This window comes from Eriocheir sinensis, chromosome 7 (genome assembly GCF_024679095.1).
Source record: "Eriocheir sinensis breed Jianghai 21 chromosome 7, ASM2467909v1, whole genome shotgun sequence".
Classification (NCBI taxonomy): domain Eukaryota; kingdom Metazoa; phylum Arthropoda; class Malacostraca; order Decapoda; family Varunidae; genus Eriocheir; species Eriocheir sinensis.
The window spans coordinates 18,662,982-18,679,269 of NC_066515.1; the positions used below are offsets into that span (position 1 = coordinate 18,662,982).

Here is a 16,288-nt window from a genome sequence, read left to right on the forward strand (position 1 = left end):
CTTCACTTCAGCGATTGCTGAGTGACAGGAGCTGCCGATACAAAGGCTGGCTGGGGAGAAATCTCAAGCCCACTGTGACATCAAGATTAAGGTTAAGATCAACACGAGTTATTCAACCAGGTATGGGAAGAAGAGAGAGTGCCAAGTAAATGGAATGAATGTAGAGTGACTCTGATCCACAAGGGCGGGCATAAGAGTAAGCAGGAATTAAAGAACTATAGGCCAATCTCTCTGGTAAACTCAATAGGAAAAATCTTTAGTGCTGTGTTGAATGAAAGGTTGTGTAAATGGATTGAGAGTGCCAGGGTGCTGGGTGAGGAGCAGAACGGATTCCGAGTGGACAGGCGAGCAGAAGATAATATGTTTGTTGTAAATGAGCTGATTGAAAGGAAAAAGAGAGGGAGGAAACTGTACTTAGGCTTCCTAGATATAGAGAAAGCTTATGACAGGGTGAATAGAGATGTGTTATGCAGAGTGCTTGAAAAAGTTGGGCTGAGTGATAAGATTGTTAACATAATTAGAAGTATGTATGTAGGTACAAGAGCAAAGTATAGACTAGGTGATCTAGAGACAGGTTGGGTGAAGAGTGAAAGAGGAGTGAGACAAGGCTGTATATTATCACCAACATTATTTAGTCTTTTCACAGAGGAATTAGCAGTCAGAATGAGGAGAATGAATGCAGGAGTGAGAATTGGAGAGGATAAAGTATGTGTGTTGTTGTATGCGGATGATGTGGTGGTTATGAGTGAGTCTGCTGAAGAACTACAGAGTCTCCTAGATGTGGTAGGGGTTATGGAAGGGATTTTGGGGTTAGGTTCAGTAGTGAGAAGAGCAAAGTAATGATAGTGAATAGGTCAGAGGATGAGAGAGAAACAACTTGGAGACTGGAAGGGGATGAGTTGGAACAGACGGAAGAATACAAGTAGGATCTAGGGGTGTGGATGGAGGTAAATGGATGCGGCAGGGCCAAGAATGTAAAGATAAGTATGGCAAACCAGTGGGTAGGCTGTTTAGGGAGTGCAGCGAGGATGAGAGCGAGCAAGTATGATGTCATCCGTGAGGTTTGGAAGAGTGTGGCTGTCCCGAGCATTATGTATGGAATGGATGTGATGACATGGAATGACAGTGAGATAGAAAAATTGGAAGTGGGGCAGAATAGGGTAGCAAGAATGGCACTGAATGCACCAAGGTATGCAGCAGTAGAGGCTCTTAGGGGGGACATGGGATGGAGCACGTTTAGGGAAAGACTAGTAAAGGCAACCTTGAGATATAAAGTGAGACTGGAACAAATGGAGGATGCAAGATTAGCAAGGAAAGTATACTTGTGGAGTATAAGAGATGGCAAATGGGCGAATAAATGTAAGGAATGATAGACAAGAATGTTATGCTAAGTAGGTGGGTGTACCGACCCTTTGAAGATAGACAGAATGTGTTTGAATGGAGAATAACAAACAGAAATGGAGAGGGGTTTGAGTGGGATGTAAGAAAGTGGAAGAATGTGATAGATATGGCAGTTAAAGATGAGGGATTGAGCAAGTGGAAGAATGAGATGGAAAGAAAGGAAACTCTCGACTGGTATAGGGAGAAAGAGGCCCCAAAGTGTGAGGTGTGGTATGAGCGAAGCCTGGAGGTGATCTTCTTTTCCTTGCTAGAGAGCAGAGTCTGGATGTGAATGCAAGGAACTATAGATGGTCTGAGTCCTCAGCAAAGTATGCCAGATGTGTGACAGGGGTGTGGACGAGACTGTGCAGCATGTAGTGCTGGAATGCAAGAAGTATGACAGGGAGAGAACGAAGATGATGCATGTGTTTTTGAGCGAGATGGGACGTGATGTAAACGGGAGGACTGGAAGGGAGTGGATGGTGCTGCTGCTGGGGCTCAGTGGAGAGACGAGTGGACGAGTGATTGAGGCAGTGAAAGAGTTCTTGGAGGGCATGTGGCGTGAAAGATGTAGAGAATGATATCTTGCCCCGAGAACATAGACTTCCCGCATGTTTTGTTTTCTTTTCACAGGAGCTGCCGATATAAAGGCCTGGCTGGGGAGAAATCCCGAGCCACCTGTGACATCAAGATCAAGATCAAGATCAAGCGCCGTGAAGTCCGACAAGCCTCCACATTTCCTCCTGTCCCCGCGTGCTCCTCCCCCGCACAGCCACACAGCGACACAGGGCAGCCGAGGAGCAACACGCCGCCATGCTGGGCCACCTAGGGCGTGGTGCCGGGACGTGCAGGGCCATCGCCAGCAGGGTGTGTGTGCCCGCCGCCGCCTGCACCCCTCGCCGCACACTCTTACGCAAGTTGACTAAGTGTTGCGTTGTCTTGATTGTGGCGTTTGTGCTGCTGTGAGCCGTTCTTATGGTATTAAGTAGAGTTTTGAAGGAAATATTAGCAAGTTAGTTTGTTTCTTCGTTTTTCATTATTAATGCGTTGTCTCCTGATCAGTGTCACGATGACGTGATATTTACTTGGATACCTTCATGACGGTGTGATGAGGGCTGGGAGGGCTGACTTAGACATGATCAAACAAGACCTTCCTAACTGCTTTCAGCACTGACTTTTTTGCGACAGACCCACGCACAAGACTTCCCTCCACCAACTGGAACAACTTGAAACACGCCATACACAACTTTATGAACAGACACATACCACCACGGTATTTCGAAGACTCTACAGACGCGCAGACATACAACACAACAGATGATTGGACTGCCTACAAAAAAAACTAAAGACATTTGCCAAAAATATAAAAGTAGCAGAATGCAAACACATTGCAACTTACCTCACAGTCAACGTAAGAAATAACATAAGAAACTTTCTAAAAATCTTTAAGACGCGTAAACACGACACTAACATGATTGCATCACTGAAAGACAACACTAACACATTAGTAACCAACCCACAACACAAAGCACAAATACTCACACACAGTTCCAATCGGTGCATACACAAGAACACAACCTGACACCAAACATGCCACACAGCCCCTTCCCCCCGATAGCCCCCCTTGACATTACGACTAACGGAATACAGAAATTACTGGAAGGACTTGACACAACTAAATCCACTGGCCCCGACAACATTCCCGCCTCCATCCTTAAATCCGTGCCCCCATCCTTCAGGCCATATTCACCCAATCCCTATCATCCACCTCATTACCTTCTGACTGGCTTTAGCCAAACATTAATCCATTGTTCAAGACAGGTGGCCGGACTGACTCAGCCAATTATCGCCCCATTTCACTAACATCGATTCCATGTAAAATTTTTGAACACATAATACACAAACACATAATGAATCACCTTGACACAAACAACAGCCTTACTGACTCATAACACAACTTTCGACCCAAACGCTCATGTGAATCGCAACTCATTACTACATTTCATGACATTACGAGGCTACTTGACCAACATGATATTAAACAAGTTGACACTATTGTTTTAGATTTTGCCAAAGCCTTCGACAAGTCCCGCACAAAAGACTGACATTAAAATTGAAATACTACGGTATTTCAGGACCTATTCTTCACTTGATCACTGCATTTCTTACTAACAGGACTCATCGTGTTCTTCTTGATGGATCTTCATCTGACACTGTCCCTGTTTCTTCAGGTGTCCCACAAGGCACCGTTCTAGGCCCCCTTCTATTCCTCCTGTACATTAATGATCTTCCACTCTCAACGCTTAACTCTTCTGCTAGACTATTTGCCGACAATAGTTTGCTGTTTAGAGCAGTAAAAACTACTGATGACTGCAGACTGCTGCAAAAAGACTTGGATGCCCTCCAGTAGTGGGAGCACATCTGGCAGATGCATTTCCGACCAGACAAATGTAGATTATTAAGATTCACCAGAGCTCACAACCCCATCCATCACACTACACCCTCCATAATTCAGACCTTGAATCAGTGCACAAACACAAGTATCTTGGTGTTCACCTCTCAACTAACTTGAAATTCAACACTCACATTGACCACATCAGTGCCACAGCCAACAGAACACTGGGGTTCCTGAGGAGGAATCTACATAACTGCATACCTGACATTAAACACATAGCGTATGACACACTTGTGAGACCAACACTGGAATACTGCTCCACGGTGTGGGATCCTTTCACACACAGAAACATTGATAGGTTAGAACAAATGAACACCAAGGTGGCTAGGTTCATTACAAACAATTACACTTGAACACCTGGAATCACAACTCAGATCAAACAACAGATAAACATGGAACCTCTTCACATACACAGACAAGCACACAGACTTACACTTATGTACAAGATCAAAAACACCCACATTGACATTGATCCACACACATACTTACGCAACGCAAACAGTCAACGTACTCATAACACACACATCCATAAATACCAAACATATCACACTAACACTGACACATACAAGCACTCATATGTGACTGGAACAGCCTCCTTCATCAGATTTAGACTGTGGTACAATAGACTCATTTAGAAAACAAATACACACATTTGTCACCACAACACACCAACACTAACAATTACACTTGATTCACTTCCCTCCCTTGCGCACTCGGCTCCCCCGTCCCCCCAACAGCCAACGCAAATATGCATGTTATGCACCTAAAAGGTGCCCTGCGCATTATTAATCCAGATGAGGACCTTTTTACATTATGGAAAGTTGTATGGGAAAGCCATGGGCTATTGTTGAAGAAAGGGCAGCCACCTCTTGCGAGGTTAATACTTACATTCTGGATTATTTTGGTCCCTGAATGAAGTGCAGTAAGAAATGACTTTCAGAAAATAGAAACGGGGGTCAAGGGGGGGGAACCCCATTAAAGGGGGCAAAAAAAATTGTTAAGGGGGGAAAGCCCCCCCAGTTAGGTCAGGTCATGCAGTGTTGGGCAGCAGAAATACATAACACGAGGTGGGGCGGTGGGTGCACCTCGGCCATTGAAAAGTCAATCATTGAGTGATTTCAAGAAAAAAATACTTTCTCACATAATAAAAAAAAACATATTTGGCCCAGATATTAACAATCAGTGTTTCAAAATTAGTAGGCTTCCCTTTCCTCAATAATCTTCAAGCATCCATACTGATTATTGTCTTTATACGTAATTTTTTTTTTTTTTTTTTTTTTTTTTTTTTTTTTTTTTTTTTCTACCTGGGTGTGGGTAAACATTAGCATTGGCCACCTGTCAGCAGGGTGGTTCTGTTCAGATAGGCTGTCAGTTCTTTCATCACACCTTTAAGGAGTGTGATAATGTTTTCATCATTGCCTGTCTCTCTGTTCCAGAAATAACACAAAACAACAAAGTTCAAGAAGTTATTACTTTTATTAGGGATGTACCGATACCAAAATTTTGACCGATATCGATACCGATACCTGTGCACTGATTTTTTTTTTATACCACAATTCCAGCAGCTAAAGGGCAGTATCGAATGTTAAGAAGAAAAAAAAAAAAAGACCCACTACTCGCTGTTCCACCATACGAGTAGAAGGGAAGAAAGCGAGGGAGGAGGCGCCTCGTGAGTTCTAGTTGACTCAGCTAGGTTAGCTTTAACTTAATTGCCATACATTTAGACTGTCAAGAAATCCCCAGACCCTGGCAGCGTCCCCCGTTGCGGGGCGACTGTCTGATTGACTGAGGCAGGCAAATGAGGCGAGTGGAGGGGCTCCGCCAATCCCGCGCTGAAGCTACTAAACCTGTATTGTACGCGTCCGCGGTACCAAAGGCTATATTGTATACTAAGTATTACATACTTGCATTCAAAGTAATACGAATCTTATCGTTTAAAGTGAGGAGAATTAAATCGCGGGAAATTCCAAACCATTAGTAGGCCTATCATGATACTAGATAATTACACTTTTCTAATACTTTTTCAACAATTTAAAAAATCCAATTTCTATTGAAGAAAATTATTTGCAACGAGTGACATGCGACGTACAAAACTCCTTCAAGTATCGATAGTACGGCAGAAAATCAGCCGATACCGATACTCTTAAAATATGCCAATACCACCGATACCGATACATCGGTACATCCCTAATTTTTATTACTTATTTTGTGGCCCTTGACTTCGATCCATTTCTCAAAAAAGATAGATTAAAGAAGAACCAGTTTGCATCTTAATCCTTATTCTCAGAGACATTTTCCACTTTCATCGATACTTTCTTACCTCAGTCTCCCCCTCCCCCCCAGGCACCAGCAACCACCTCCATGCATCAGGAGTGGCCACGGCAGCCCAGGACTCCCCTGAGCGATTGCCTCTCTACCTTGATGCCCAGGCTACCACGATGCTTGACCCGAGAGTTCTGGACGCCATGCTTCCCTACCTCACCCACCAGTACGGGAACCCACACTCACGCACACACACCTACGGCTGGGAGAGTGAGCGTGCCATGGAGGTTGCCAGGCAGGTTAGGAATTGCTGGAAAATATTGAGATCCTGTTGTAATTTTAGGTTCCAATTTACTGAAAAGAAAATTCAAGATCCTGTTGTTATTTTAGGTGAGGAATTGCTTTAAGAAAATCCAAAATCCTGCTGTTATCTTAGGTTAAAAGTTAATAAAAAGAAACTCAAGATTCCACTGTTATTTTAGGTTAGAAGTTAATAAAAAGAAACTCAAAATCCTGCTGTAATTTAAAGTTTGATGTTAATAAAAAGAAAATTCAAGATCCTGTTGTGATTTTAGGTTAGAAATTACTAAAAAAAATCAACAGTCCTGTAATTTCAGGTTAGAAATCACTTAGAAAATTCAAGATCCCACTTTGTTTTTTCCTATATTTTCATTATTATTTAAGACTAACCCTCCTCACTCCCTGACTCCCCTCCTCCCTCGGTAGCAAGTTGCAGACCTCATCGGGGCAGACAAGAAGGAGATCATCTTCACCTCCGGCGCGACTGAGAGCAACAACATCAGCGTGAAGGGCGTGGCAAGGTTCTACAAGTCTAAGAAGAAACACGTCATCACCACACAGACGGTGAGCACTCAGGAAGACTCGACACACTGATTTCTTCTTGTTGATACAGAGAACTTTTTTTTTTTTTTTTTTTTTTTTTTTTCAGTAAAGGAAGCAGCTTAAGGGCAAAAATAATAAAAACAGAAAAGCCTGCTAATTCTACTTATATAAAAATAGTAAAGTAACCAAAAGAGAGGTCAGTTTTGGGTGGATGGATAGATTAATTCTTTGACTACTTCCTTGGCAGTCTTATGTATTGTTGTTTTTATGTAGAAATCATTTTGACTTAGAATATTTCCTTGAGAGCTATTGTGTGTTATTTCAAAAGTATACCTGAAATGCTCTCATTCTTTCGTACTTTCTTTCCTTATTCTCTTTCTCCCTCTCTTTTTGTTCATTTATTTCTTATTTCCCATCTTCTTGTCTTCCCCTTACTCTCTCCAATCCTTCCATTCATTCATATCTTTCTTCCTACCTTCTATTCTGTCTTCCTTTACTTTCTCCCTCCAATCCTTCCAATCATATATTTCTTTCTTCTCTCTTTCTTGTCTTCCCCTCACTCACTTTCTTCCCCCAGTCCTTCTGTTCAATCATTTCTTTCTTTTTTCCTGTCTTCCCCAATTACTTCTCTTCTTCTTGCTTCTTTCCTCTCTTCCCTTAATTTCTTTTTCCCTCCATGTCCTTCCTTTATCCACTCTCTTCCTCCAAGACTTACATTCATTTATCTTCCTCTTCTTTCCTTCGTTTCTGACTTCCCTTACTTTCTCTCTCTTCTTTAATTCTATTCATTCATTTTTTTCTCCTTTCCTGTCTTCCTGGCTTCCTTAACTCCCTCCCTCTCTCCCTCCACTATTTACATACCTTCTCTTTCCCTCCATCCTGTTTTCCTTAACACCCTCTCTCTTCCATCTGTTACTCCGTTTCTTTCTTTTTCCTGTCATTCATTTATTTATCTCCTCTTTCCCTCCTTCCTCTCTTCCCTAACTCTTGCTCTCTTCCCCCCAGGAGCATAAGTGTGTCCTGGACTCCTGCCGTGCACTGGAGAATGAGGGCTGGGAGGTGACCTACTTGCCGGTGCAGACGTCGGGCCTCATCTCGCTGGAGGACCTGGATAAGGCGTTGCGTCCCGACACCGCCCTCGTCTCAGTCATGATGGTCAACAATGAGATCGGGGTTGTCCAGCCAGTCAAGTATGTCTTTTTTTTTTTTTTCCAGATTTTCTTCCTTTCCTTCCTTCCTTGCTTGCTTTTCTTTCTTTCTTTCTTTCCTTTCTTGCTTGCTTTTCTTTCTCCTTCCTTGCTTCATTTTCTTTCCTTCCTTCCTTTCTTTTCTTCCCTCCTTGTTTTTCTCTCTTTCCTTCCCTTCTTGCTTCATTTTCTTCCTTCTTTCCTTTCCTTCCTTGCATTTCTTCCTTGCAACATTTTCCTCCTTTCCTTCATTCCTTTTCTTCCTTTCCTTCATTGCTTTCTTTTCTTCCTTTCTATCCTTCCTTCATTTTTATTCCTTTTTTTTTTATCTGTGCCAAAACATATGAAGAAAGGACATGATAGAAGGAAAGAAGAAAGGAAGAAAAAAATTTTTCTTTCTTCACATGAGACTAGCTTACTGTGTGTTCCTTTTCCCTGTACCCCAGAACATACCCTTTCCCCATATCAGACTGGCATACACATCATAGCCTGAATATCTATTTAAATCTATATAAAACTACAGTGCATTCCTCTTTTATGTATGCAAATTTATATACAAATAGTGTGTTTCTCTTCCCACTCTCAGAGAAATCGGAGCTCTCTGCCGTGCACGCAAGGTTTTCTTCCACACTGACGCAGCGCAGGCCGTCGGGAAGGTGCCGGTGAATGTAGACGACCTGAACATTGACCTCATGTCCATCAGGTGAGAGGTGAAGGGGTTGCCGGGAAGTTGTGTAAATATTCAGCCATTATTTTATATTATTTTATCTTCATTTTTGTTTTATTTTTATTTTTTTTTATGGGAAGTTTAGTGACTATTTAGCTTTTCTTTGTTTCTAATTAATTTATTTGTACTCTTTCTTTATTTTTATTTATTTATTTATTTTCATGGGAAGTTGTGTGACCATCCAGCTGTTCTTTGTTGTTACTGCATTTATTATTATTTATTTATTTACTTTTTTGTGTTTTTTATGGGGAGCTAAGTGACTATCCAACTCTTTGTTTTCCATTCTATCTATTTGTTTATGTTTTTTCCTTTAAGCTGCTTCCATTACCTTACATAAATCCCCTTCATCAATATAATCTCATTCACTGTCCGTCTCATATAATCTCATTCACTGTCTGTCTCATATAATCTCATTCACTGTCTGTCTCATATAATCTCATTCCCTGTCCATCTCATATAATCTCATTCACTGTCTGTCTCATATAATCTCATTCACTGTCCATCTCATATAATCTCATTCACTGTCCGTCTCTTCTTTCACCTCCGCAGCGGCCACAAGATCTACGGCCCCAAGGGTGTCGGGTGTCTGTATGTCCGTCGTCGGCCCAGGGTACGCTTGGAGGCCCTCATGAGTGGTGGTGGGCAGGAGCGAGGCATGAGGTGAGGAGGGATGGATTTTGTATTGTCTTTTTCCTGCCTTTGATTTCCTTCCTTTTCTTCACTTCCTGCCTTCTGTGCTTTTCTTCCTTCCTTGCTTCCTTTTCTTACTTTCTGTCCATTCCTTCCTTCCTTTTCTTTTTTCTCCTTTCCCTCCTTTTCTTCTTTGTTGCTTTCCTTCCTTTTCTTCCTCTTCTTGCTTTCGTTGTTTTCGTCTCATCCTTCCTCTTCTCCTTTCCTTCCTTTCTTTGTTGCTTTCCTTCCTTTTCTTCCTCTTCTTCCTTTCGTTCATTTCGTCTCATCTTTTCTCTTCTTCCTTTCCTTCCTCTTGTGTTCCTTCCTTTCTTCCATTTCTTCCTTTCCTTTCTTCCTCTCTTGTGTTCCTTCCTTTCCTCCATTTCTTCCTTTCCTTCCTTCCCTCTATTTCTTCCTTTCCTTTTTTTTCTTGCTTTTATTTCCCTCTGACAAGAAAGCCAACAGTAAGCGATTTCCAAGTTCCATGGTGCTCTCTTCCTTCCATAAAAGTGTAAAGATTTTTGCTAATGCTGGAACATTTATAAACTCAGTAACCGCTTAACCATCATCCCCTGCCTCTTGGTCTAAGTTTCCGGTGTTCTGTTCCTTCATAAAGCGTAAAAATATAAAGATTCCTGATGCCCCAAAAGTTTCCATCTCAGTAACTAACCTTCCACCTCCATGTCTAAATCTCTAATGCATTTCTCCTGTAAAAGTTAGTTAGAATGTTGATGCTTTCCTTCCTTTTCTTTGTTTCTTTCTTATCTTGCTTCTCCTTTTCTTCCTTCCTTTCATTTCTTTCTTCTTTTTTTCATTTTCTTCCTTGCCTTCCTTCATTTATTTTCTTCCTGCCTTCCTTGTTTTTCTTCCTTTCCATCTTTTCTTGCTTTCCTTCCTTTCCTTCCTTCCTCGCTTTTTTTTTCTTCCTCTCCTTCCTTGTTCCTGCCTTTCCTTCCCTCCTTCCTTTTTTAATCCTTTCTTACCATTCTTTGCTTTCCTTCCTTTGCTTCCCTTCCCTCCTTGCTTCCTTTCCTACCTTTCCTTCCTTCCTTGCTTTACTTTCCTTCTGATCAGCAAACCTCCAGAAAAGAAAAAAATGCATCCAACACTTTTCCACCCTCAGGTCAGGCACCGTCCCCACACCTCTCGTTGTGGGTCTCGGGGCAGCGTGCAGTATTGCCCAGCAGGAGATGGCATACGACCACGAGTGGGTGTCCATGCTGTCCAAGAAGCTCGTGGACTCCATCACCTCACGCACCTCTCACGTTATCAGGAACGGCGACGCGGAGCACTCCTACCCGGGCTGCGTCAACCTGTCCTTTGCCTACGTGGAGGGTGGGTGTCATTGTAGAGAAAGACAGGGAGAGAGAAAGGATAGGACCATATTCTTAAACATTTCAGCGGCCAAGCATGTGTATTTGACAAGGCTTTCATAGGCGTTTCAGGCACTTCCATGGGTAGTTTAATGACCCTGGTGGTAGTTTGACTCTTCTTCTGTACCATGAATGCGAAAAAACACTCTTAAAAAGCCCGATTAATCTCCTTTTCGGCCTGTGGAAATAGACGATGTGAGTGGTGAAGTATCTAAAAATGCCGACCTGTTATTGCATTTTCTCTGTTTAAGGTGTTATCTAGACTATCAGAGGTGGGATAGACAAAGACCAATTGAGCTTTTACATTTTATCAGTAGGGAGAAATGTACCTTTGCAGCTTATTTATTTACTTATTCGTTTATTTATCTATTTGTGTTTTTTGTTTGGGTGTTAAAAGGTGTTGCTACTTCCCCAGGTGAGAGCTTACTGATGGCCCTCAAAGATGTGGCCCTGTCCTCCGGCTCAGCCTGCACCAGTGCCTCGCTGGAGCCCTCATATGTGCTGAGGGCCATCGGGGCGGAGGAGGACCTGGCGCACTCCTCCATCCGCTTTGGGCTGGGACGGTTCACAACAGAGGAGGAGGTGGAGTACACAGCCAACAAGTGTGTGCAGCATGTGGAGAGGCTGAGGGAGATGAGGTGAGGATCGGTCCACTTGTTTCCATTGTTCACTCTTCCGGTCATCTCCAATAATAGTCTTTTAATCCAAAATCTAATGTCCCTCTTTTCTTTCCTTTCCTTGCTTTCCTTCCTTTCCTTACTTTTATTTGTTTCCTCTCATCCCTCCTCTTCTTTGTTTCCTTCCTTGCTTGTTTTCCTTTCCTTCCTTCCCTCCTTTTCTTCATTACCTTTTATCTTTTTTTTTTTTTTTTTAGTCTTATTTATTCACTCTTCCAATTATCATCCAGTAACAGTCTTTTAATCCAGAATCTAATGTCCCTCTTTCTCGCTCCTTCCTTTCCTTACTTTTATTCATTTCCTCTCATCATTCCTCTTATTCATTTCCTTCCTTCCTTTCCTTCTTGGCTTCCTTTTCTTCCTTGCCTTCCTTCTTTTTTCCTTACCTTGTTTTCTTGTCTTGTCTTCTTTGTTTACTCTTCCAGTCATCATCCAGTGATAGTCTTTAACACAGAATCTAATGTTCCATCCCTCTTTCTCTCTCCCCTTCCAGTCCTCTGTGGGAGATGGTGCAGGATGGCATTGATCTGAAGAGCATCAAGTGGTCGCAGCACTGAGGTGAGGCACACACTCACACACTCAACAGAGCTATTTATTGTGGATTGTTACTGTAATTATTATATAGCACTATCTTACCTATTTGTTATTTCAGTAAAAAAGAATATTGTATTACTCAAGTGCTCAGTGTATGATGTAATACTCAATGTGTTGCGGTATCAATATGTTGTTTAAAGTGATTTCTTGTATATATAGACCAGTAAGACTACCTAATTAGTTTTATATAGGCCAGCATTGTTCCTTGATTCAGTGTAATGATTTCTTGGATGGAAAGAACTCCTTGACCCTGTAGTTTCATATAACCTGCTAAGTCACTTCTACGTGACATTCTGGTGGTGTAATGTTGCCTTCTTTGATTGCCTTGGATCCCTTGGTGGATCCCTCATGCCTGGTGCTCCGTGCAGTGGCCCAGTGGTGTGTTGTGGAGGTGCTGGGACTGTTGTAACATGTAGTGGTCTAGTTAGGTGTAAGTTTTGCCCTTCAAATTCACTGGATTGTAGAACTCACTGAGAGGTCAGATAAATTGCACAACTCCTTTTAAGCATTCTGTATATTTTCATTATATATATACATAACAATTTCTGATAAACAATCCAATGGAGATACACTACATTGTGGGGTTAGCTTTCTAGAACTGTGATATAACATATATGTTGAACATGTAGTTAATTTCTAATATAGCCAGGCAGACTTGGTGACAAAGGGACACACTATTCTTTTGGCGGCGAGTCTTGCCATGAAAAACGTGGCTGGAAAATTTAAACTCCGGTATTTGAGCTTTTCTCTCGAGAAAGTTCAAAGCAGGAAAGTTTACAAACATCTAGCCATTATGCATTATCAGGGGTTAAAACTACTCCTTAAAAAACCAGCACGGCCGCTGCACATCACATCATGCATGAATGACCATAATTCTACAGGACTCTGACAAAACTACAAAAATTCCACTTTACAGTTCTGACAGCTAAATATGCGGGGCGAAATCAAGGAACCGGCCGGGGCCCTTCAGGACGCTCGTTGTCTGTGTTTGTATCGTAACGCCGAGCGTCAGGAAGCCCTGCGAGGCTCTTGTTCCTCAGATTTCCTCCCACTGTGTTCTTGGTTTGTACTGTAACCATGGAGAAGCTGAGAGCGATGGTGAGGCGTGGCGCTGCCTAACAGACACAACCTGAGCGCCGGGACTCCTGCTCCTCCAAACACTGCTCTCAACCCACAACAGAAACAGAGTGACGTCATGAAACTTACTTTTCCAATCACCTGGAACTAAACTAAGATTGGTCTTGCCAATTACTTTGGGAAATCTGTTCTTTCGGAAGGCAAAAAGCAGTGTTTGACTTTTATAACTACACCTTAACATGTTTTCCATATTCAGATACAAGGTTTGGTGCACCATGTAGCTGAGTGCTGGTGATCCAGATAAAGAAAACTGTATAGAAATATATTACCTATGGATAAATCTCAAAGAAATAATAACTGTCTGGGAAACTGTGATACAGTATTTTAAGAATTCCATTCTAATTTTTTTGTTATGTTTTGTTTTGTTTGGAGGGGAATACTGAAAATATCCATCAAAATTATCAGAAACTGGTGTTCTGAGCTGTACATATTTACACGACAGAACCAACAGGCTGGCCGTAAAGCTATGAGATAACTGACATGATAGTGGCGGGAGAAACTAACACAACACGGTGGAGTGGTGACATGGACGGAGGGAGCAACTTAAGTCAGGTTAGGTAGCCAAAATGCAAAGACTAAATTTTCTTTGGCAACTGCCTGGCTATACAGTAACTCGTCATATTTGTTGTCTGGCCTGCGTGTCTCTTCAAGTTAGCTGCCAAGACCTCCTCAGGAACAATTTATTTCTGATTAGAAAACTTGTTCCTGAGAGACTGCACGTGGCCACAACTTGAAGAAGACACGAGGCTGTGAGAACAGACCAACTCAGGACTTACTGCACCAGGGGCTAAAACACCTCCTCTGGAGAACTGTTGCATTGGAAGGAAAATTTTACTTTGTGCTCAAAAGAAGAAAGTTAAATGCAGTATTCTGTATCAACATACCAAGCAATGCAAGACAGAGTCCAGGAAATACTGATAAATATAACTCACAACCAAATCATTACACAAAGGATTACACTCCACTGTTACGGAAAAGGTCATCATTCCAACGTCCGGCTGACGCGTCACAGTCAGCACGAGGGATTGAAGATTACCAGGAATATTGACCAACCTTCCTGCAGCTCATGTAATCCACGTACTGAGTCAAATCCTTTTGTAGCTGTGTGTCCATGCATGTAACAAATGCCTGTGCACATTGCCTGGTGGCACCATGAATGGAAAAATGCAGCTCACAGTTTCTGTGTGCAGTAAAGTCTCCTCAAGGGTGTCAACTTCATCGGCACTCGGCCGTCGGGAGCACAGCAACAGCACATTCCTGCCTGGCGTGTGGATGCTGCGTGGCACCAACGCCACCACTGTGTTGAGAATTAGAAGTGTCACTCTTTTACAGAATACTGAGATTCCCTGACCATTAAATTTAGCAGTCACAGTGTGACGAGGAGTGTGACACCCAAGACGGGAGACCTGACTGTGCCGCCCCAAGCCTGGCTTGTGGACCAGCACATCAGTGAAGCTGCCGTTGCTGGGTGGGAACGAGGGTGTATTATGCCACTTTTAATGCTGACAACTGAAGACGTGGCAGAGGCCAGGGAGGGCCGCTCCCCGGTGACTGGCTGGCCGTGGGTTGCCTCCCCGGCCTGATCTCCCCCACTGCTCACTCTACACCCAATAATTCATTTACCAATTAAACGGCGGCATCCACGTTAGCAAACAATATACTTTTATGATACAACAACTTAACAGCCAATTAATCCAAGAGTGAAAGAGAGAGGGAGGGAGGACAGGGAGAGACCGGGCGACTCTCCCCACCACCTGCCCCCCAAAAGGCTGCCCTGCACTAGACTACCACACGCACACACATACACACACGCACACACACACCCTCCTCTCACCAGCTAGGGCACAATCTTACTTCTGCTGGTTTGTTAAGAAGTTATTTAGTACAACATTTGTATAACTCATGCATGAATGCCTCCATGCTAAATTTTTCAGTAGTAAAGTATGTTAACAGCAAGTGGGTTTTGGCACTCCCGTGGATAGAATAAATACTCTCTTCACTTGGAACACAATGAGTCGCCTGTTATATATCTGTGACTCCTCTATCGTGTGAGTGCAGCCTTCAGTGATACTCAAAATGCAAGACTGTTTCCTTACACCCTAGGATTGTCTGATTGTCTGTCTTGCATTGAATCTTGTCCCCCTTGAGGCTGGAGGAGAGAGGGTGTATCTTCTGGCCCTCTACTGCAACTTAATTCCAGAAACATCATAATTTTGAGTAACCGATCACTGCCGAAATATCCTCGTAAAATTATATCCCACACGCAAACCTGGAAGTAAGTTGACTCAGTTCACGGCAAACCTGAGAGAAGAATATTAGCCACCTATGGCAGAATAATTTTTAAGTCGTCGCATTTTCAGGTAGAGGCTACAACTTATAAACCTAACATAAAGCGTTCAGGATAGAACTCCACACAGAACTCTGGGAAATAATTACTCTTCTTTATGTCCTACTGAGAATTTAGGATAAAGCATCAAACTTTTGTGTAACATCCTACTGAGAATTCACATAATATAAAGCATTAGACTTTTTTATAACACTCTATAGGAAGAATTTAGGTTAAAGCATCAAGATCACGTGAACCACCTCGGACTGGGGAACACCTGCGTGTGTGCCCCCAGTCGGTGGTTCAGTCAGCAGGCAGCAGCAGCAGCAACAGTGGGAGTAGCAGACAGACAGACAGACAGGCAGCATCCATCCACCCTCACTGGAAGATGTCCTCACAATGATCTGGTCAGCAGCAATGGAGGGAGGGAAAGTGTCAAGTGTGCCATGAAGGGTGTCATCTCCTACGTTGTGTTGTGACCGTCCCCGGCCCGGCATCACTCCTCCTCCGAGTCCCCATCGCTGGAGTAGCCCTGAGTGGGGAGTGGCCGGTGGTAGGGCGCACACTCCATTTGTCTGGAAAGGGAAAGGGAGTTGCCAGTAGGAGCCAAGATGGTATCAGCCGAGAGTCGTTTGGTTTGGTGGAATGTTAAAAC

General features: G+C 42.9%; 2 protein-coding genes across 6 annotated transcripts in view; one reads left to right on the forward strand and one right to left on the reverse strand.

The window, feature by feature from the left end:
* Nucleotides 1-16,288, forward strand: part of LOC126993935 (cysteine desulfurase, mitochondrial-like) — a 16,949-nt gene continuing 661 nt past the window's right edge. The window contains exons 1-10 of one of the 2 annotated variants that reach the window (XM_050853173.1): nt 1-109; nt 2,089-2,293; nt 6,179-6,396; nt 6,824-6,961; nt 7,946-8,130; nt 8,714-8,830; nt 9,404-9,514; nt 10,650-10,861; nt 11,315-11,537; nt 12,070-12,134. In XM_050853173.1, the coding sequence (XP_050709130.1) occupies nt 2,194-2,293; nt 6,179-6,396; nt 6,824-6,961; nt 7,946-8,130; nt 8,714-8,830; nt 9,404-9,514; nt 10,650-10,861; nt 11,315-11,537; nt 12,070-12,133 (1,368 nt within the window). In that variant the 5' untranslated portion in view covers nt 1-109; nt 2,089-2,193 and the 3' untranslated portion in view covers nt 12,134. Of the gene's footprint in view, nt 110-2,088; nt 2,294-6,178; nt 6,397-6,823; nt 6,962-7,945; nt 8,131-8,713; nt 8,831-9,403; nt 9,515-10,649; nt 10,862-11,314; nt 11,538-12,069; nt 12,419-16,288 lie in introns of those variants that run through there. The other variant, XM_050853167.1, reaches the window with a different exon arrangement.
* LOC126993932 (ubiquitin thioesterase zranb1-B-like) overlaps nt 12,667-16,288 on the reverse strand; it is a 17,915-nt gene continuing 14,293 nt past the window's right edge. For all 4 annotated transcript variants that reach the window (XR_007748582.1, XM_050853151.1, XM_050853140.1 and 1 more), the window contains exon 11: nt 12,667-16,208. Coding sequence is in view for 3 of the 4 variants with exons in the window: in XM_050853151.1 (XP_050709108.1) it covers nt 16,130-16,208 (79 nt within the window). In the remaining variant the exon portion in view is untranslated. The remainder of the gene's footprint in view (nt 16,209-16,288) is intronic.